The 13,427-nt window shown below is 45.2% G+C and overlaps 2 protein-coding genes across 3 annotated transcripts; one reads left to right on the top strand and one right to left on the bottom strand.

The window, feature by feature from the left end:
* Nucleotides 1–897: 897 nt before the first annotated feature.
* Nucleotides 898–4,948, bottom strand: NECAP1 (NECAP endocytosis associated 1). The gene is made up of 8 exons (XM_062614080.1): nucleotides 4,600–4,948; nucleotides 3,244–3,344; nucleotides 2,989–3,093; nucleotides 2,511–2,592; nucleotides 2,019–2,127; nucleotides 1,750–1,936; nucleotides 1,212–1,305; nucleotides 898–1,091 (listed from the first exon to the last, which is right to left on the bottom strand). The coding sequence occupies exons 1-8, from the start codon at nucleotides 4,695–4,697 to the stop codon at nucleotides 1,043–1,045; spliced, it is 825 nt and encodes a 274-aa protein (XP_062470064.1). The 5' UTR covers nucleotides 4,698–4,948; the 3' UTR covers nucleotides 898–1,042.
* Nucleotides 4,949–5,141: 193 nt separating this feature from the next.
* Nucleotides 5,142–12,862, top strand: C3AR1 (complement C3a receptor 1). Of its 2 annotated transcripts, XM_062614092.1 has the most exons (3): nucleotides 5,142–6,477; nucleotides 9,714–9,778; nucleotides 11,345–12,862. In XM_062614092.1, the coding sequence occupies exon 3, from the start codon at nucleotides 11,352–11,354 to the stop codon at nucleotides 12,468–12,470; it is 1,119 nt and encodes a 372-aa protein (XP_062470076.1). In that variant the 5' UTR covers nucleotides 5,142–6,477; nucleotides 9,714–9,778; nucleotides 11,345–11,351; the 3' UTR covers nucleotides 12,471–12,862. The 2 variants fall into 2 exon arrangements, with proteins under 2 accessions (XP_062470076.1, XP_062470075.1); XM_062614091.1 differs by having other exon boundaries at nucleotides 5,142–9,778.
* Nucleotides 12,863–13,427: the final 565 nt, after the last annotated feature.

Here is a 13,427-nt window from a genome sequence, read left to right as displayed (position 1 = left end):
AAGTAGCCTCAGAAAAGCCACATGAACACAGGTGGGAAAATTTTGCTGCCACAGTTCTTAAGACTGGGCTTATTCTAAGCATGAGCTCAAAAGGGTAAGAGTAACCTACCGTCCCACCATAGTTCTTACTGTGGCATGCTTATACAATACTTGTAACACAGTGCCAAGTCACAACACAAGGTCAGGGCTCAGGATAGCGATGCAGGAACATGAAATGCTCAGTGGTGGGATTACCTGGTGGTCTAAAACAGCTCAATGACAATGAGGCCTTTGCATGAGCAGGATATGAGTGAAAATAAGAGAATTTCCTTCAGTAAACCTGCAAGTCAAACAAGGAGCCTCAAGATGAGGTGCCCACCTGGAGCTACAGCACAATGGTAGCAGGTCTACTCAAGGACTTGTCTGACTCCTCCCACAAGAGCACGGGAACATCCAGCACTATCAAGAATTGCACTGAAGAGAAGAAAAGTAGTGTGTGCGTGGAGTAGCTCACTCCTCACCACAGATAAAATTAATCAGAAAGGGTTTTGTGTTGAGACAAGACCTGTCCTCCTTACAGCTTCCATTTACATGCTGCAGCCAAATGTGGCTGTCCTCAGCACTGCAGGCAAAGCTGCAGACTTGAGTCACTACTGAAAGCAGCCACAAAAAGCAGCAGTCTAACCAGAGAAAATTTAAAGGACAAGGAACCCAGCGGCACCTGCCCAGCCTCCTCCCGTACCCACCTTCTTCAGGATTTTCCCTTTCCCTGTATGAAAAAAATGGGCAAAAAGAGCTAGGGTGTACCATGTAACAGCCGAGCGGGTGGAAGAGATGAGACTACCTCTCTCCTCCTTGCCCATCTTGTAAGGAGTGAGTATGTTCTCTTTAAGTTCAGTGATTTCACTGTGGGATCAGTTTTGACTGAAGATCTGTTTTAAAAAGGAAGGATTGTCCCAACTTGTTTTTGATTGAAGACTATATTGGTTTGTGCCCCTTCTAATCCCATTTGGTGCCTCTAGAGCCTCTTGGTCATCAGTTTGTCCCATTCCACTTTAACCATTCAGAACTGGACCCAGTTGGACTGTTGAGGAGCCTGATTTGGAACAGCACTGAAATAAAGAGAGAAGAATCAAAGGAGCAGATCTAATAAGACTTCTCAGCTTACAGCTCTTCCAGTGCCCATCTGGACACTACCCTTCTTGTCTTCAGCTCTCTTCACCACAGTTTACCTGGATGCAGTGCTGAAGTCTCCCCAGAGGTCTGTGGTAGCTGATGCTGGTGCCTTGGATGCAGATGCAGGAGCATCTAAGTCTAGTAGAATATCTGAAGCAAATTAAACAAAAAAAAAAAAAACAACAAACAAACCAAAACAAAAAAAAACAAACCAAAACAAGCCAAATCAAGCTAATGAGGTAGAAAACCCACAGGCATTTAAACTATCACAACTGCTCAAACTGATATATACAAACTGCCGGATACAGGGACAGAAAAGAGACTCCAGCCCGCCCCCTGGAATAAGGAAGTTAGGCTTTTTAAGGTTTTTGTTGTAACAGCTCCTTTTGCTGAACGTGCACAGAGACTCCCGCTCACACTACGGGGGTACATCATTTTCAAGAACTCTTCAGTCCATCACCCCTTGTCCTGTTGTTACAGTCCCCAATGAAGAGTCCCTCTCCAGCATTCTTGTAGGCCCCCTTCAGATACTGGAAGTCCTCTCTATGCACCTACTAGTGTCTGACAAACTGTTGGCTCTATGCTAGTGTTTACCTGCACTGCTCATGTTACTGGATTTCAGCACAGGTGGAGGTGTGACGTGGTTAGCAATGGCTGTGGAAGAAGGTGGAGGTATAGGAGGGACAGCAATTTTGCCTCCTGGTGGAGGCGGCAGCAGGCTTAGGCCCCCTGATCCAGAGACACGGGGCTTGGCTGCTCCTCCCTTCTTTGTTGTCATGTTCTGTATAAAAAGAAAGGACAAGTGAGGAAAAGTCTCCACTGGCATATCCAAAGAAAGAAGCAGGGTAAACTGGGCTGCTTACCCCAATGTTCAATTTGATGGTCTGCCCTTCCTTAAACCCCAAGTCTAATTTGGGACGTGTTTCAGCTTCCTGGGACTCCTTGGAGATCTCAGACTCCTGTTTCACCCACCTAAAAAACACAAGAGAAAGACATAAGATCCTGCAGCAAAGCAGAACAGGGTTTCAGATAAACACATACCTGGTTCCTCTCCCCATCCTGCCAAAGATCTACCTCGTGCTGTCAAACCAGCTACCTCCCTACTCCCAGCGTAGCTCAGCAGAAAGTTGGGACCACCGCAAACCTAAGAGACTGTCTACCACTGCACCTGTAGCATCACAGGACCTAAGCTTAGAACTTACAGATCTGACCTTGCAGGACTCAGCCTGCATGATAGAGCCATAGTAGGGCTTCATGATCATCCCAAGGAAGCCTGTGCTAAATTAACATACACCACCACCCGCCGCGTTCTACAGGCCAGAGGAAAAACAGCATTCCAGAAAAGCACAACTCACTTGAAGTGATCTTGCAAAGAGACGTTGAAGTCAAAGGCATCACCACGATCCGTGAAGCCAATGCCTATAAAAGCACTTCGTCCTAGCAAGGAGACAGGAGTCGTCATTGGAGGTGCCCTGCCTGCAACTGCGCTCTTGTGTTCATTCACTCCATAATCCCTCTGCTTCTCCTAAACCACCCTATGCTACCTCCCTCTGACACCAGCAGCTCACAGCAGTTCACTGTTCCTAGCCTTCAGGATGCACCCTTCTTCCCAATGGTAGTCTCAGAAACTGAACATCCCTTCCCAGGCCCTGCAATCTGTACAATCTGAGAACCCTCCTCTGTTAACCTTACCTTCCTACCCCTCCAGGCACACTACCCAGGCTTTTCAGCACTCCCAACACCATTTTAATCCACCTGACAGACATCCAGCTCCATACGGTTGAAGTCTCCTTCACCCCTAACACCTCGCACATACATAATCCCCCAACTCACCAGTCCCATCCTGAATTCGAATGACAAAATAGCGGCTGGAATCTGTCACAGTCTCTACTGCAATGCCAGGGTATTGATCTATAGGAGCCTGGGCGAAGAGTTCTCCTGCACATAAAGAACTAGGTGTTAAGAAGAGCAACCCTGTGGTAAACCATGGCCAGGGCTGCCATGCACAGCTCTGAGCAGGCTTAGAAGCACAGGCTCATAAGCAGCAATCACGGTCGCAGTCTTGCCAAGCCACAGCTTTTCCCTTACCTGAAACCTTATCCTCCAGTTTTATGTATGCAGTTTTGCCTTTGGAAGTGACACGAAGCCGTCCTGTCCAGTCTGGATGGTCCAGTTTCCAGTCAGATGCCCTGAAAAGAAAAGCAACTGTTCACTGACCATCAACCCCTTCACTTCTGCCCAACCATCTTATCAAAAGCCTCTGCTCCCAAACCTTTAACATGCGCAGCTGCTTTATTCCACTTCTGTCCCCAAACAATACAGAGGGTCTCAGCTCCTCTCTGTTGCTGCCAACTGACACACTTGGCTCTGACTGGCCCCTCTTTCCTCTAAGTAAATGGAAATAGATACAGTCCAGAGAACAACTCTGTCTTTACCTTTATAAACTTGCAGAAGAGGCAAGACAAACTCAGACATTCACTTAGAACAGTAAAGCCAAAAGCAACTAATATGTGACTTGTGAGCATCAGGAAGACCACAAAAATTAATTAATAGCATGCTGAAAACCCACTCCATTATTCTATCCTATTGTTGTAAAATAGTATCAAGTACTTGAACCTAGAGGCAGCTAGCTTACATTAGGTAAAACATCATACACACAATCATCTTGATTATCCCATCAAAGTCTTTGCTACAGACTGTTGTGATGGGGAAAAAAAAAGGGAAAAAGAGATAAAATCCCCAACCTACAGGATTTTACAACTGAAAACAAACATCTATGTTTGTTAGCAGCAACAGCCTGCCAAAGTCTTGAGTACCACCAACATCCATCAGCTCCTCAGAGCACAAGCCCTGTCCGTTCTCCAGGAAGTCTGTGGGCACAGCTTGGTGCACACTGCACTGGTTTCGGTCCATGACAGAAAGTATTTCTAACTCCTGGTCCTGCAATTTCTTCTGAAAAAAATCATGCTTAACACTTGGCTTCCTCCCTGCTGCTGTGAGAGCCAACAGGCCAAATTCAATGTGCCATTACATCATATTACATTCCAGGGAACCGGGCATATTAGGAGCTAGGAGGAGCAAGCTGCTCAGGTACCCTCACCTCCTCCACACGAGCAGCCCTTGCTCTTCCACAGCACGGAACAAAGGCTCCTGCTGTTAGGAGCGGACAACCCACAACTGGCAACTCAAGCCGGTATGTCCCCAAAGCGGCGGCCGCAGGGCACCAAGTAAAGCCGCAAGGCACAGGCCTGGTTTGCTCGCGGCCGCAGGCCACGGCTTCCCAAGGCCCCACTCGGGGCGAGGACAGCTTTGCCCGGGGGCCCAGGCCCAACCCGCGGCTGCCCTGCTCTCCGGCCTGAGGCCCCATCCCCACGGGCAGGGCTGGATGGACCGTGCAGTGCCGAGCCGAGGCAGGGAGATTCTAGCTGCCACACGCTCCCTCACCTGTACCCGCGGTTGGAAGTTCGCGGCGGGATGCGGTAGACGTTGACATCGGGCTTCACGCAGAGGACGGACTCGTACTCCAGCTCAGCCGCCGCCATCTCGCCCGCGAACCCCAACGACCAGGCGAGGAGCGAGGTGGGAGGCTAATAACCAGGGGTGCTTCCGACCGCCATCTTAGATGAGGGCAAACGCCGCCTGGGGCCGCTGGGGCGCCGGGCAGGAAGCGAGGCACGTCAGACTGGCGGAGGAAGGCATCTTAGATCCTGGCAGCAAAGAGCGGGGTGGGGAGGCGACCATCTTGAAGCCGATTCTGACACAGCAGCGGGGACTGGCACCATCTTGGACCCTGGCAATTCCCCTACGGCAGCCATGTTTGGTTCGGGCTGATGAAGTGGTGCCGGGCGCCATGCTGGAGCTGGGCGGAGTGGGCGGGCTAAGGCGCCCTGGGAAGCCGAGGTTCCCGCCCTGGGTGTTGGGAAGGCCCTGAAGGGCGCGGAGCGGGGCCTCTCGCCAGCCCAGTGCGCGGGTGTTGGGGGGGGATGTCCGCCGGCTGCTGTTGTTGGAGCACCGGTGTCACCAAGCGAAAGGCGCTGGTGTCGCGCCGGGAGCTGGGAAGCCACGTCTGGGACGTGCCGAAACACGGGGCTGGGGTTTGTGCTGCCGCGTGAATACCTGCTGGGGGCTTGTAGATCCCTGCGTGCCCTCAGTGCCTTCTCCCCAGCGTGGCTTTCTTTCCTGCCGACTCGGGTTAAAGCTTGTGTTTTAAGTGAAAATGGGTTTTTGTGTAGCCTGTAGTGCTTTTGCAGCCTTTGGTAAAATCACAAACCAAAGAGAAAATGTGGCATAAACCATTACAAGTTTTGCAACTGGAAGTGGTGACTGTTGTTACACAAAGGTTAATTTCAGGAGTGTGACTTTCCGGAAATGTGGCCAAGATAAGTGTATAGTTACTAGTTTATTTAACAAATATGATAAGGCAAATAGCACTTAAACTAGTTTTTTTAATCGTGACTTCTCACGGAAGACTGGTGTTGAAGTTCATGCTGTGCAGTAGCCTGTGGCTGAGTATGTAAAAGAACTAAAGTTTACTCTGAAAACAGGAAGAAAAGGCATAAGAAAAGCTACAAAGTTCTATATCTATGTAGCCAGGGATGGGCATAACATGGGCTAATTGTGCTAGGCAGTCATTTAAGCTCTCCATGGAAGACTGGCTGAGCACAGATTATTGGTGAGTGTAAAGCAAACAACGAATTAAACAGCTAAGTTTAAGGAATTCCTTTATTTTTTTCCCCTGCTATGGATCGCATTAGTTGATGCAGCAAGAGCTGAAACCATATCTGGAGTTTTGTTTCCTGCTGTTTCCAAAGAGAAGTAGAACAGGATGGTAACAAACCTCAATCATAGCAGTCAAACAAGCTGTCCTTCTGTCAGGCCAAACATCCAACTAGCCCAGCACTGTATCTCTGATGCTGCCCAGTGCAGAAAAACTTTGAAACAAAGAAAGGGAGCCCACTGATTCCATGGATGTGGTAAGTACTGTTTTGGGGACGACAGGAATAGTATTGAGTTGCTGAGACTAGCAAAGTAGGATACATGCAATTTAACAAGCATATCTAAGTGCCACAGGCCTAGATTTCCCCAGAAATGATACTGACAGCTGTTTGAGCAGATACATAGGAAAGCCTTGTGAGTGGCGTGAGCTAAGCACATGAACAGATATGGAATGACATGATGTGCAGCTTCCTTTTCCCCTTCCCTTCTGCCAGCTGACAGGGTGCCTTGCCAAGCTGCATGCTGGGGTGGGCAGACAGATTTGAACCATTTCATGCACCCTGCACAAGAACTCGTAGGAATACACAGCACCAATACTCAATGCAGGTACGTGCCACAGTGTAAAAGAAGGCTCTGCCTCCCAGCTTTTGCAATATGTCACTGTTACGTTGCTTGCCAGACTGCCAGAATTAAGGCAAAGAAGCCAAATGAGAGACAAACCTTGGAGAACAGAGCTGCTTAAAGAAAGCCTATGAAACAGTACAGAATTACTTTCCTACTATACTAGCTTCACAGTGTAATACAAGAGCTTTGTGTGGGCCAGGAGCTTGTGTGCATTTGTTAGTAGTATTTTATAGGGTTTTGTTCTGTGTAGATTCATCTACTTGGGTTTTTCTTTAATTTATTTATACTTCCGGTTATCCATATCATCCCTGGAGCCATGAATCTAATTGTGCAACATGAAAAAGTGTAATATTTTTGTTTTCAAACTTCTACCTGATAATTCTGTGTGTCCTAGTTCTAGTGCTGTAAGAATTTATGTCACCTTCATGTGTCTCTCATACTGCTACCTAGATGTTTCTTTCCCAAGGTGAATCATTCTCATCTATTTAGCTTGTCCACCAAAAGAAGCCATTCTGAGTTATGTCATAATTTTCTGTATCATTTGTGATTCTCTAACTGTTTTTAAGATTGAGGACCATTGCAGCATTCAATATTCAAGAAGCAACTGAATGCTTGTTATATTTAACCTTTTGATTAGTACTGTTTTTCACAGATCTTTCTGCAGTAACTGCTAAGTTTTTTCTTTGAATAGTAATAACTTATTTATATCACTCTATAGTTATGGTTGCTTTTCCAAATTCAGTAATTCACAATTGGCAATATTAAATTTCACCTGCTTCTTTATTGTAGTGTCATTCAGTGTGACACCATCTTCCCACAGTTCTAGAAGGAGAAAATCTCAGATGAGAGTGGCCAAGGGCCAACTTCTGTAAGGCATATGAGGACAGATGCACAAGCAGCACTAGGGCACTGGGAATACATCTGCCATTCAATTCCACTAAGATTTAACTAGCAGAGAACATAACATTTTCTTTTATAAACAAGCATCTCTGGACCTAGAAAATACAAAGCATTGCCAAAAATAGCTAAAGTTTTGGGGTTTGTTTTGTTTGTTTTTTAAAGGATTAAGTAGTGAGGTTGAAATCTTGAAGGAGAACATATTTAAACTCGGACTATGAAAGCAATGGAGGATTCATATTCTTCCCTCAGAGAAATCTTCAATGATTGAAAACCAAGCAGTAGCAGAAATCTTAGCTGGGACTCCACAATGTTCAATCATACAAGGTGTGCAAATAAAAAGGCCTGCAAAAGCAGAGTAAAATGTCCATGCCAATCCATAGGTAGCCTCATAATAAACCATGCAGAAGAATTATTTGGGCTTTTGTTTTGCATTTGTTTTGCTTATGTAAGGAAAAAAAGGCATTGTCCAAGAATGGATAGACCATATATTTGGAATTTTCCTTCTCTCTCCAGAAGGTACAGGGGAACCAGTCTCACAGAACAACTCATGAGATAACTTAAAGGTTAATCTCAAGATTATTTTTACAAAACAGTCCAACTACTATTACAAATGGTGTTTCCTTCCCAGAAAGTGCTCTGGCAAAACGCTGGACCTGAACACTCAGCCAGTACTGAGAACCTGTTATTATGAAGAGCTACATTTTAATTATGCATGATCTATAAATGTGCAAATTTTGCCAAGCATGGTTCCCTGCTTGGTATCCAAAGCTTGTGCTTACCTGATCGTACTCTGCAATGCACAAAAAAGCACACTTCAGAAGAGAAAACAGATCCAGAAGAGAGAAAAAAGAATCCAGCATAGTGATCTGGGATTGCCATCAAAACTGCAAGTCAAAGGTCTGGTCTGCTCTAATTAACCATTTTATGGAAGTTAACAAAATGCCTTTTTTCCTCCTGGCACTATCTTCTTTGAGTGTCTTTGTTGTTTGGCCCTTTTTGCTGAGGTGCAAAATGCTTCACGAGTCAAACAGCTTAAAGAGCTCATTGATCTGGAAAGCTGTACAGAGAGGTGCTACATCATCTCACCACTGTCCAGAGTGAGCTGGCTGGACTAAAGGTAAAGTGCTGGCTGTGTCAGTGTTGGCTGCAGGGGAGAGGGTTTAACTGGATCAGAGCTGGCCTCTTGCAAAGAAGAGTTTGAGTAGAACCAGCACATGGTGGGGAAAAGGCCGTGTGTCCCTTTGCGAACAGGAGCCAATAGGAGTATCCTCCTGCGTACGCTTTCTGCCTGGGTCTGAGAAGTCCCCAGGAAAGATGTCAGCTGCGAATAGGATGCAGCTAGAGGAATTTTTGTGGCAGGCTGCTGCCAGCCTGTCCATCTCTGGGGTACAGCCCAGCCCTAGCCTGCCTTCCTATTTCTGCTTTCAGATTTTGTTTGTGTTGGAGGCAGCATTCCTGTGTTTCACAGAGACACGCTCAGGCATGGAACTCTGCTCCATCCTGGTTCATTTTCCAGACTAAAAACAAAATAGCAAGACTGATTCCTGTATGTCTGAGCTTTGTCACTTCTGTTAGCTGTTTTGATTTCCTAGATTGGAGGGGTGAGGGGGAACCCTACTGTTGCACATTTGAAATGCCTTGCCCTACATGCCTTTTCTTTTTATAGTCGTGTCACATTTTGCGCTATCAGCATTTCAGTTAAACCACTTCTAACTTTTCATCTGTCAAGTTCCTTCTTAAAAACAACAACAAAAAACCCCAGCTAACAATAAGACTTGAAATACCCTGAAAGGCAGAAATCAGATTTAAATCCCTGTGATGTGACCAGGTTTTGCCAAGTACACTGTTACGTGTTTGGTAAACTAAGCTGTCTCAAGCTTTGACAGAAGCTGATCTGGATTGATAGGAATCCCAGCAACGGTATTGTCTATGTGAATGTGCTGATCTGATAAAACATGGAAATGACTACAAGATAACAGATCAGCCACCTGATGGCAGGATTTGGAATTATGAATTACATCAAGCAAAGGTCAGTGTTATGCCAACAGGCAAGATGTGATCTGGTTGTCATACGGAGACTGCAGTGAAGTATATGTGCCTCACATTCCCTTGCTTTGTATGCTTCTTTGACTCAGGGCACTAATTATTTTGATGGTGTTGAGACAGGTTCTTTGGTTTTGTTATCAGCAGATCTAATCTAAAACTTCAAATACGAGTCATTCTAAACCTTTCCATCATGGTGAAAGAACATACTTAGCACACACATGCACATACAGGAAAAAAGCGGTTCCTAAAATGTTATGAGTTTCTGTTTTCAGTCACTTCAGAAGCAGGACTGATGGTACTTGCTCCCTGACACACTGGCATACCCTCCTTCACTCAGGTAGGTATAATAAACTGAATTCTCCTTTCCTCTTTACCTTTCAGTTTCTTATTCTTCACTCCTCAAAACCTCTCTCTCCCCTCCAATTACCCCCTTCCACTTTCAGAACCACATAGCAGCCCTGTTAGCACTTTTAAAAACATAGCGTGGTCATGATCATCTTATTGATTCATCCCTCAGTTTGCTAAGGAGTAGGATGTGTATTCCTATCTATCTTCACAGCGTTCCTTGACTCTCTCTCCCCTTCATAGAATCTTCTGTAGCCAATATGGGGAGACAGCAAAATCCAGTTCTTGTTCTCTAGTTTTCCCTGTAAAAGTTGCTTCTTCATATATCAGCAAGACTTGTTAGGATTTTAAGTTAAGCCCCAGTTGCTGATTTGGATTTTATTTTTTTTAATTAAATTGATACTTAGTTTTGTACACAACAGACCCTGACTGGCATTTAAGTACTGGCATAATAGAGGTTAAAATAGTCAGTCTGGGTTGTTCATGTCTCCTCAGTTGGTTCTGCAGGCTGTATTCAGCTCTTACCTATGCAGCTCCCTTGCATTCTGGTAATGCTTTCAGGGACCTTTCAGCAACCCAACTGTCTTCATTCACATGGAAAAGGTTAACAGGGATTTTATAAACAATTGTATTAATGCCTAAAGGATGAAGATCAGACTCTTTCTCAGTTCTATCTTGACTTTGCTAGATTTTCTTTCATTTCTAAGTTTACTGAGTCCAAGAATAAATGAGCAATTAAAGTTTTTCCAGTACTATTCTCACAGTTCTAAAATGTTACTGAAGTATTCTGTGACTCAGTTTGTCTTGCAATAAGACACCTTTTCTTGTATCTGAAATGCTCAAGAACATTGCTGCTATTGCTCAGTATTTCTTCTTTCTACAACCAAATCTCTGTTCTTCGTAAACCATTAATTTCTTGTGTTTCTCTTCATCAAGACTAGCTTTCCAAGGAACCAGCTGAGAGCTCAGAACAAAAGCAGGGAGAAGGAAGTGCTTACTGAAACTTCCCTAAAAATACCCCTTAGCAAACAGGATTGCTGTCCTGTCTGTTCTATTTATAATGCCCAGAAAGTGGAGCAGGGTTATTTCTTGAAGACAAGCATTGCTTTCTTAACCTAAACCTATTACACTGGTTATGCCAAAAAATCACTTGTTTTAAAGGGAAAAGGAACTAAATGCTGGCTTACCTTTCTGAAGAAGTATATACAAAGCTGGAAGTTGATCAGAAAAGACACCTGGTGACAGTGTAGGCATGTGAACAGAGAGCTCCACTTTGGAGACTAAAAGGAACCAGACTGCAGTTGGTTCTGTCACTGACAGTGACAGGAGGACTTAAGAGTATACAACCCTCCTGTTTGAACAGTGAGGCTTATGTAGCTTAGCCACCATGAGAATGAAAAATCTGTATAATGCCCAGATTAGTTAAGCCTTTACAAACTGTCTTTGTACCCTGACAGCTCTGTACTGTCACCTGGCTCAGAGATGCTTCCATACAAATACAGAGAAGAATTGGGAAGGAGGACATGAATTGCCAACTAATTTGCTTTCTGTTTTATAGCTACAGAATGCCTCCGCTCCTGGGTAACAGCAGTTCACATGAACAGGCTGCTGAACATTATGCATCAGAATCCATTGTCTCCATTGCTATCTTCATCATCATTTTCATCATAGGTATCCCAGGCAATGGACTGGTGATATGGGTAGCTGGTCTGAAAATGAAAAGGTCTGTGAATATTGTCTGGTTCCTAAACCTTGCTGTGGCTGACTTCATTTGCTGCCTATCCTTGCCATTTTCCGTTGTTCACCTGGCCCTCCATGAACACTGGCTGTATGGTTGGTTCCTCTGCAAAGTCATCCCATCAGTCATAATCTTCACCATGTTTGCTAGCGTCTTCCTACTGACAGCCATCAGCATTGACCGGTGCCTTCTTGTGATGAAACCTATCTGGTGTCAAAATCATCGAACAGTGAAACCTGTATTACTAATATGCAGTGGCATTTGGATCCTGGCCTTCGTTTTTTGCTGTCCTGTCTTCCACTACCGTGAGACTAGCAGTCATGATGGCAAAACTGAGTGTGGGTACAATTTTGGAGATCACATAGTGCCAGATTATGTGGATAGTCCTGTAAATGAGTTACAGGAAGAATACTCACTGTTAGACTACAGTCGTAATGACTCCTTGGTTAACGTCTATGAAGGTGATTATCCTGTGTCACTTGCCTTAGTGGCAATAAACATCACTAGGGCTGTCTTTGGCTTCATGCTCCCCTTTGGCACAATGGCAGTTTGCTATGCCCTCATTGTTTTCCGAACACATGCAAAACAGCTTCACAAGCCACACAACAGAATGCTGAAAACAGTTGTGCTTGTGGTAGCTGCATTCTTCATTTGCTGGGCTCCATACCACATAGTTGGGATTCTGTACCTTATACCTACTCTGGGAACACGACTGGGGCAGTCATTGATCCTCTGGGATTACCTCTCTACAGCACTTGCATATGCCAACAGCTGCATCAATCCCCTGGTCTATGTTTTTGTGGGGCGGGACTTCAGGGCAAAGGCAAGACACTCACTGCAAGGAATCTTGGAAGGTGTCTTTACTGAGGAGTCAACACGTTCCATCCCCTGCTCTCTTCACAGAGGCAAGACTTCAGCAGAGAAGAACACGAGCAGCACAGTGTAATGCAAGACTTCTGATCACCACTGTAGAAATAGGAGCTATGGCCCCACACATCCCTCTCCACTTAACAGCTTTTTTTTTTTCTCCAGCACATTTGATTAATCTGCAGCTCCACATACAAAGCACTGAAATGGTTCAGCTCACAACAGCAAACCCCCTTTAGATACTACAGAGATGGGAAGTTGAAGTACCAAGAGTAATAATGTCAGGGAAAATAGTGGTGAAGGAGACAAGAGTAGTACTTCAACCTTTAAAGATGAAAGCAGGCTGGCAGGATGATTTGTGGTGGGATCATGTAGTTTAACCTCTGAATTGCTAGAGGAGAACATCATTAGAGTTATTTGCATGTCTACATTCTACATCTCCTGTCTCTGATAAACGGCAGATGAAAGCAACTTTTGATGTCTCCTTGGAATCTGTCATCTTGTTTTCCCTCTCCTTTGAATGTACCTGGGGTCTGAGGGTTGGCTTTTTTCCTCTGAACATTTTCCTAGAGGGTAGTGCTACATCTTCTTACAGCAGTGCATTAGCAGAGCACTTGCCCTAGTAAGCTTCATTGAGCTGACTTCCATGCCCTGGTAGATGATGCCCAAGATGTTTCTTTGTCCTGGCAAATACACCACTGTATGGCAGTAACTGGTCAAATGCACATGCTATGGCTATATTCACTCCCTCTACCCCTGGAGTCCCAAATCTTCCTTTTAGGAGGTACATGCAAATGTACCTACTGCATTTTAAAATGACACACCAGCAGAATTTGAGCAACTGCACTCATTGCTGAACCAGATTAGGTGGCTGCTGGACTGTCAGGCACTTCGTAAAGCCTTGGAATTGAGAAGTAATAACCTCCACTCTGACCCCAAGAAGGTGGGGAATAAGCCTGTTGCAGTACAGTCATAACCTGCTCTCATGTCTTGCTGGTGGAAGAGGAGAAAATTGTGCCCCGTCAGGCTAGTTGGG

This window comes from Pezoporus occidentalis, unplaced genomic scaffold, assembly GCF_034315485.1.
Source record: "Pezoporus occidentalis ecotype Australia unplaced genomic scaffold, CSIRO_AGI_Poc_V1 ctg172, whole genome shotgun sequence".
Lineage (NCBI taxonomy): Eukaryota > Metazoa > Chordata > Aves > Psittaciformes > Psittacidae > Pezoporus > Pezoporus occidentalis.
This window is presented reverse-complemented; position numbering and strand designations above follow the sequence as displayed.

What these genes read in the sequence shown, in the direction of transcription:
- NECAP1 (XM_062614080.1), bottom strand. Translation starts at nt 4,697, where the DNA reads ATGGCGGCGGCTGAGCTGGAGTACGAGTCCGTCCTCTGCGTGAAGCCC. An exon ending in ACTTCCAACCGCGGGTACAG is followed by an intron (nt 3,345 to 4,599) that starts GTGAGGGAGCGT and finishes TTTTCTTTTCAG; the next exon opens with GGCATCTGACTGGAAACTGG. An exon ending in TCGAATTCAGGATGGGACTG is followed by an intron (nt 2,593 to 2,988) that starts GTGAGTTGGGGG and finishes TCTCCTTGCTAG; the next exon opens with GACGAAGTGCTTTTATAGGC.
- C3AR1 (XM_062614092.1), top strand. Translation starts at nt 11,352, where the DNA reads ATGCCTCCGCTCCTGGGTAACAGCAGTTCACATGAACAGGCTGCTGAA.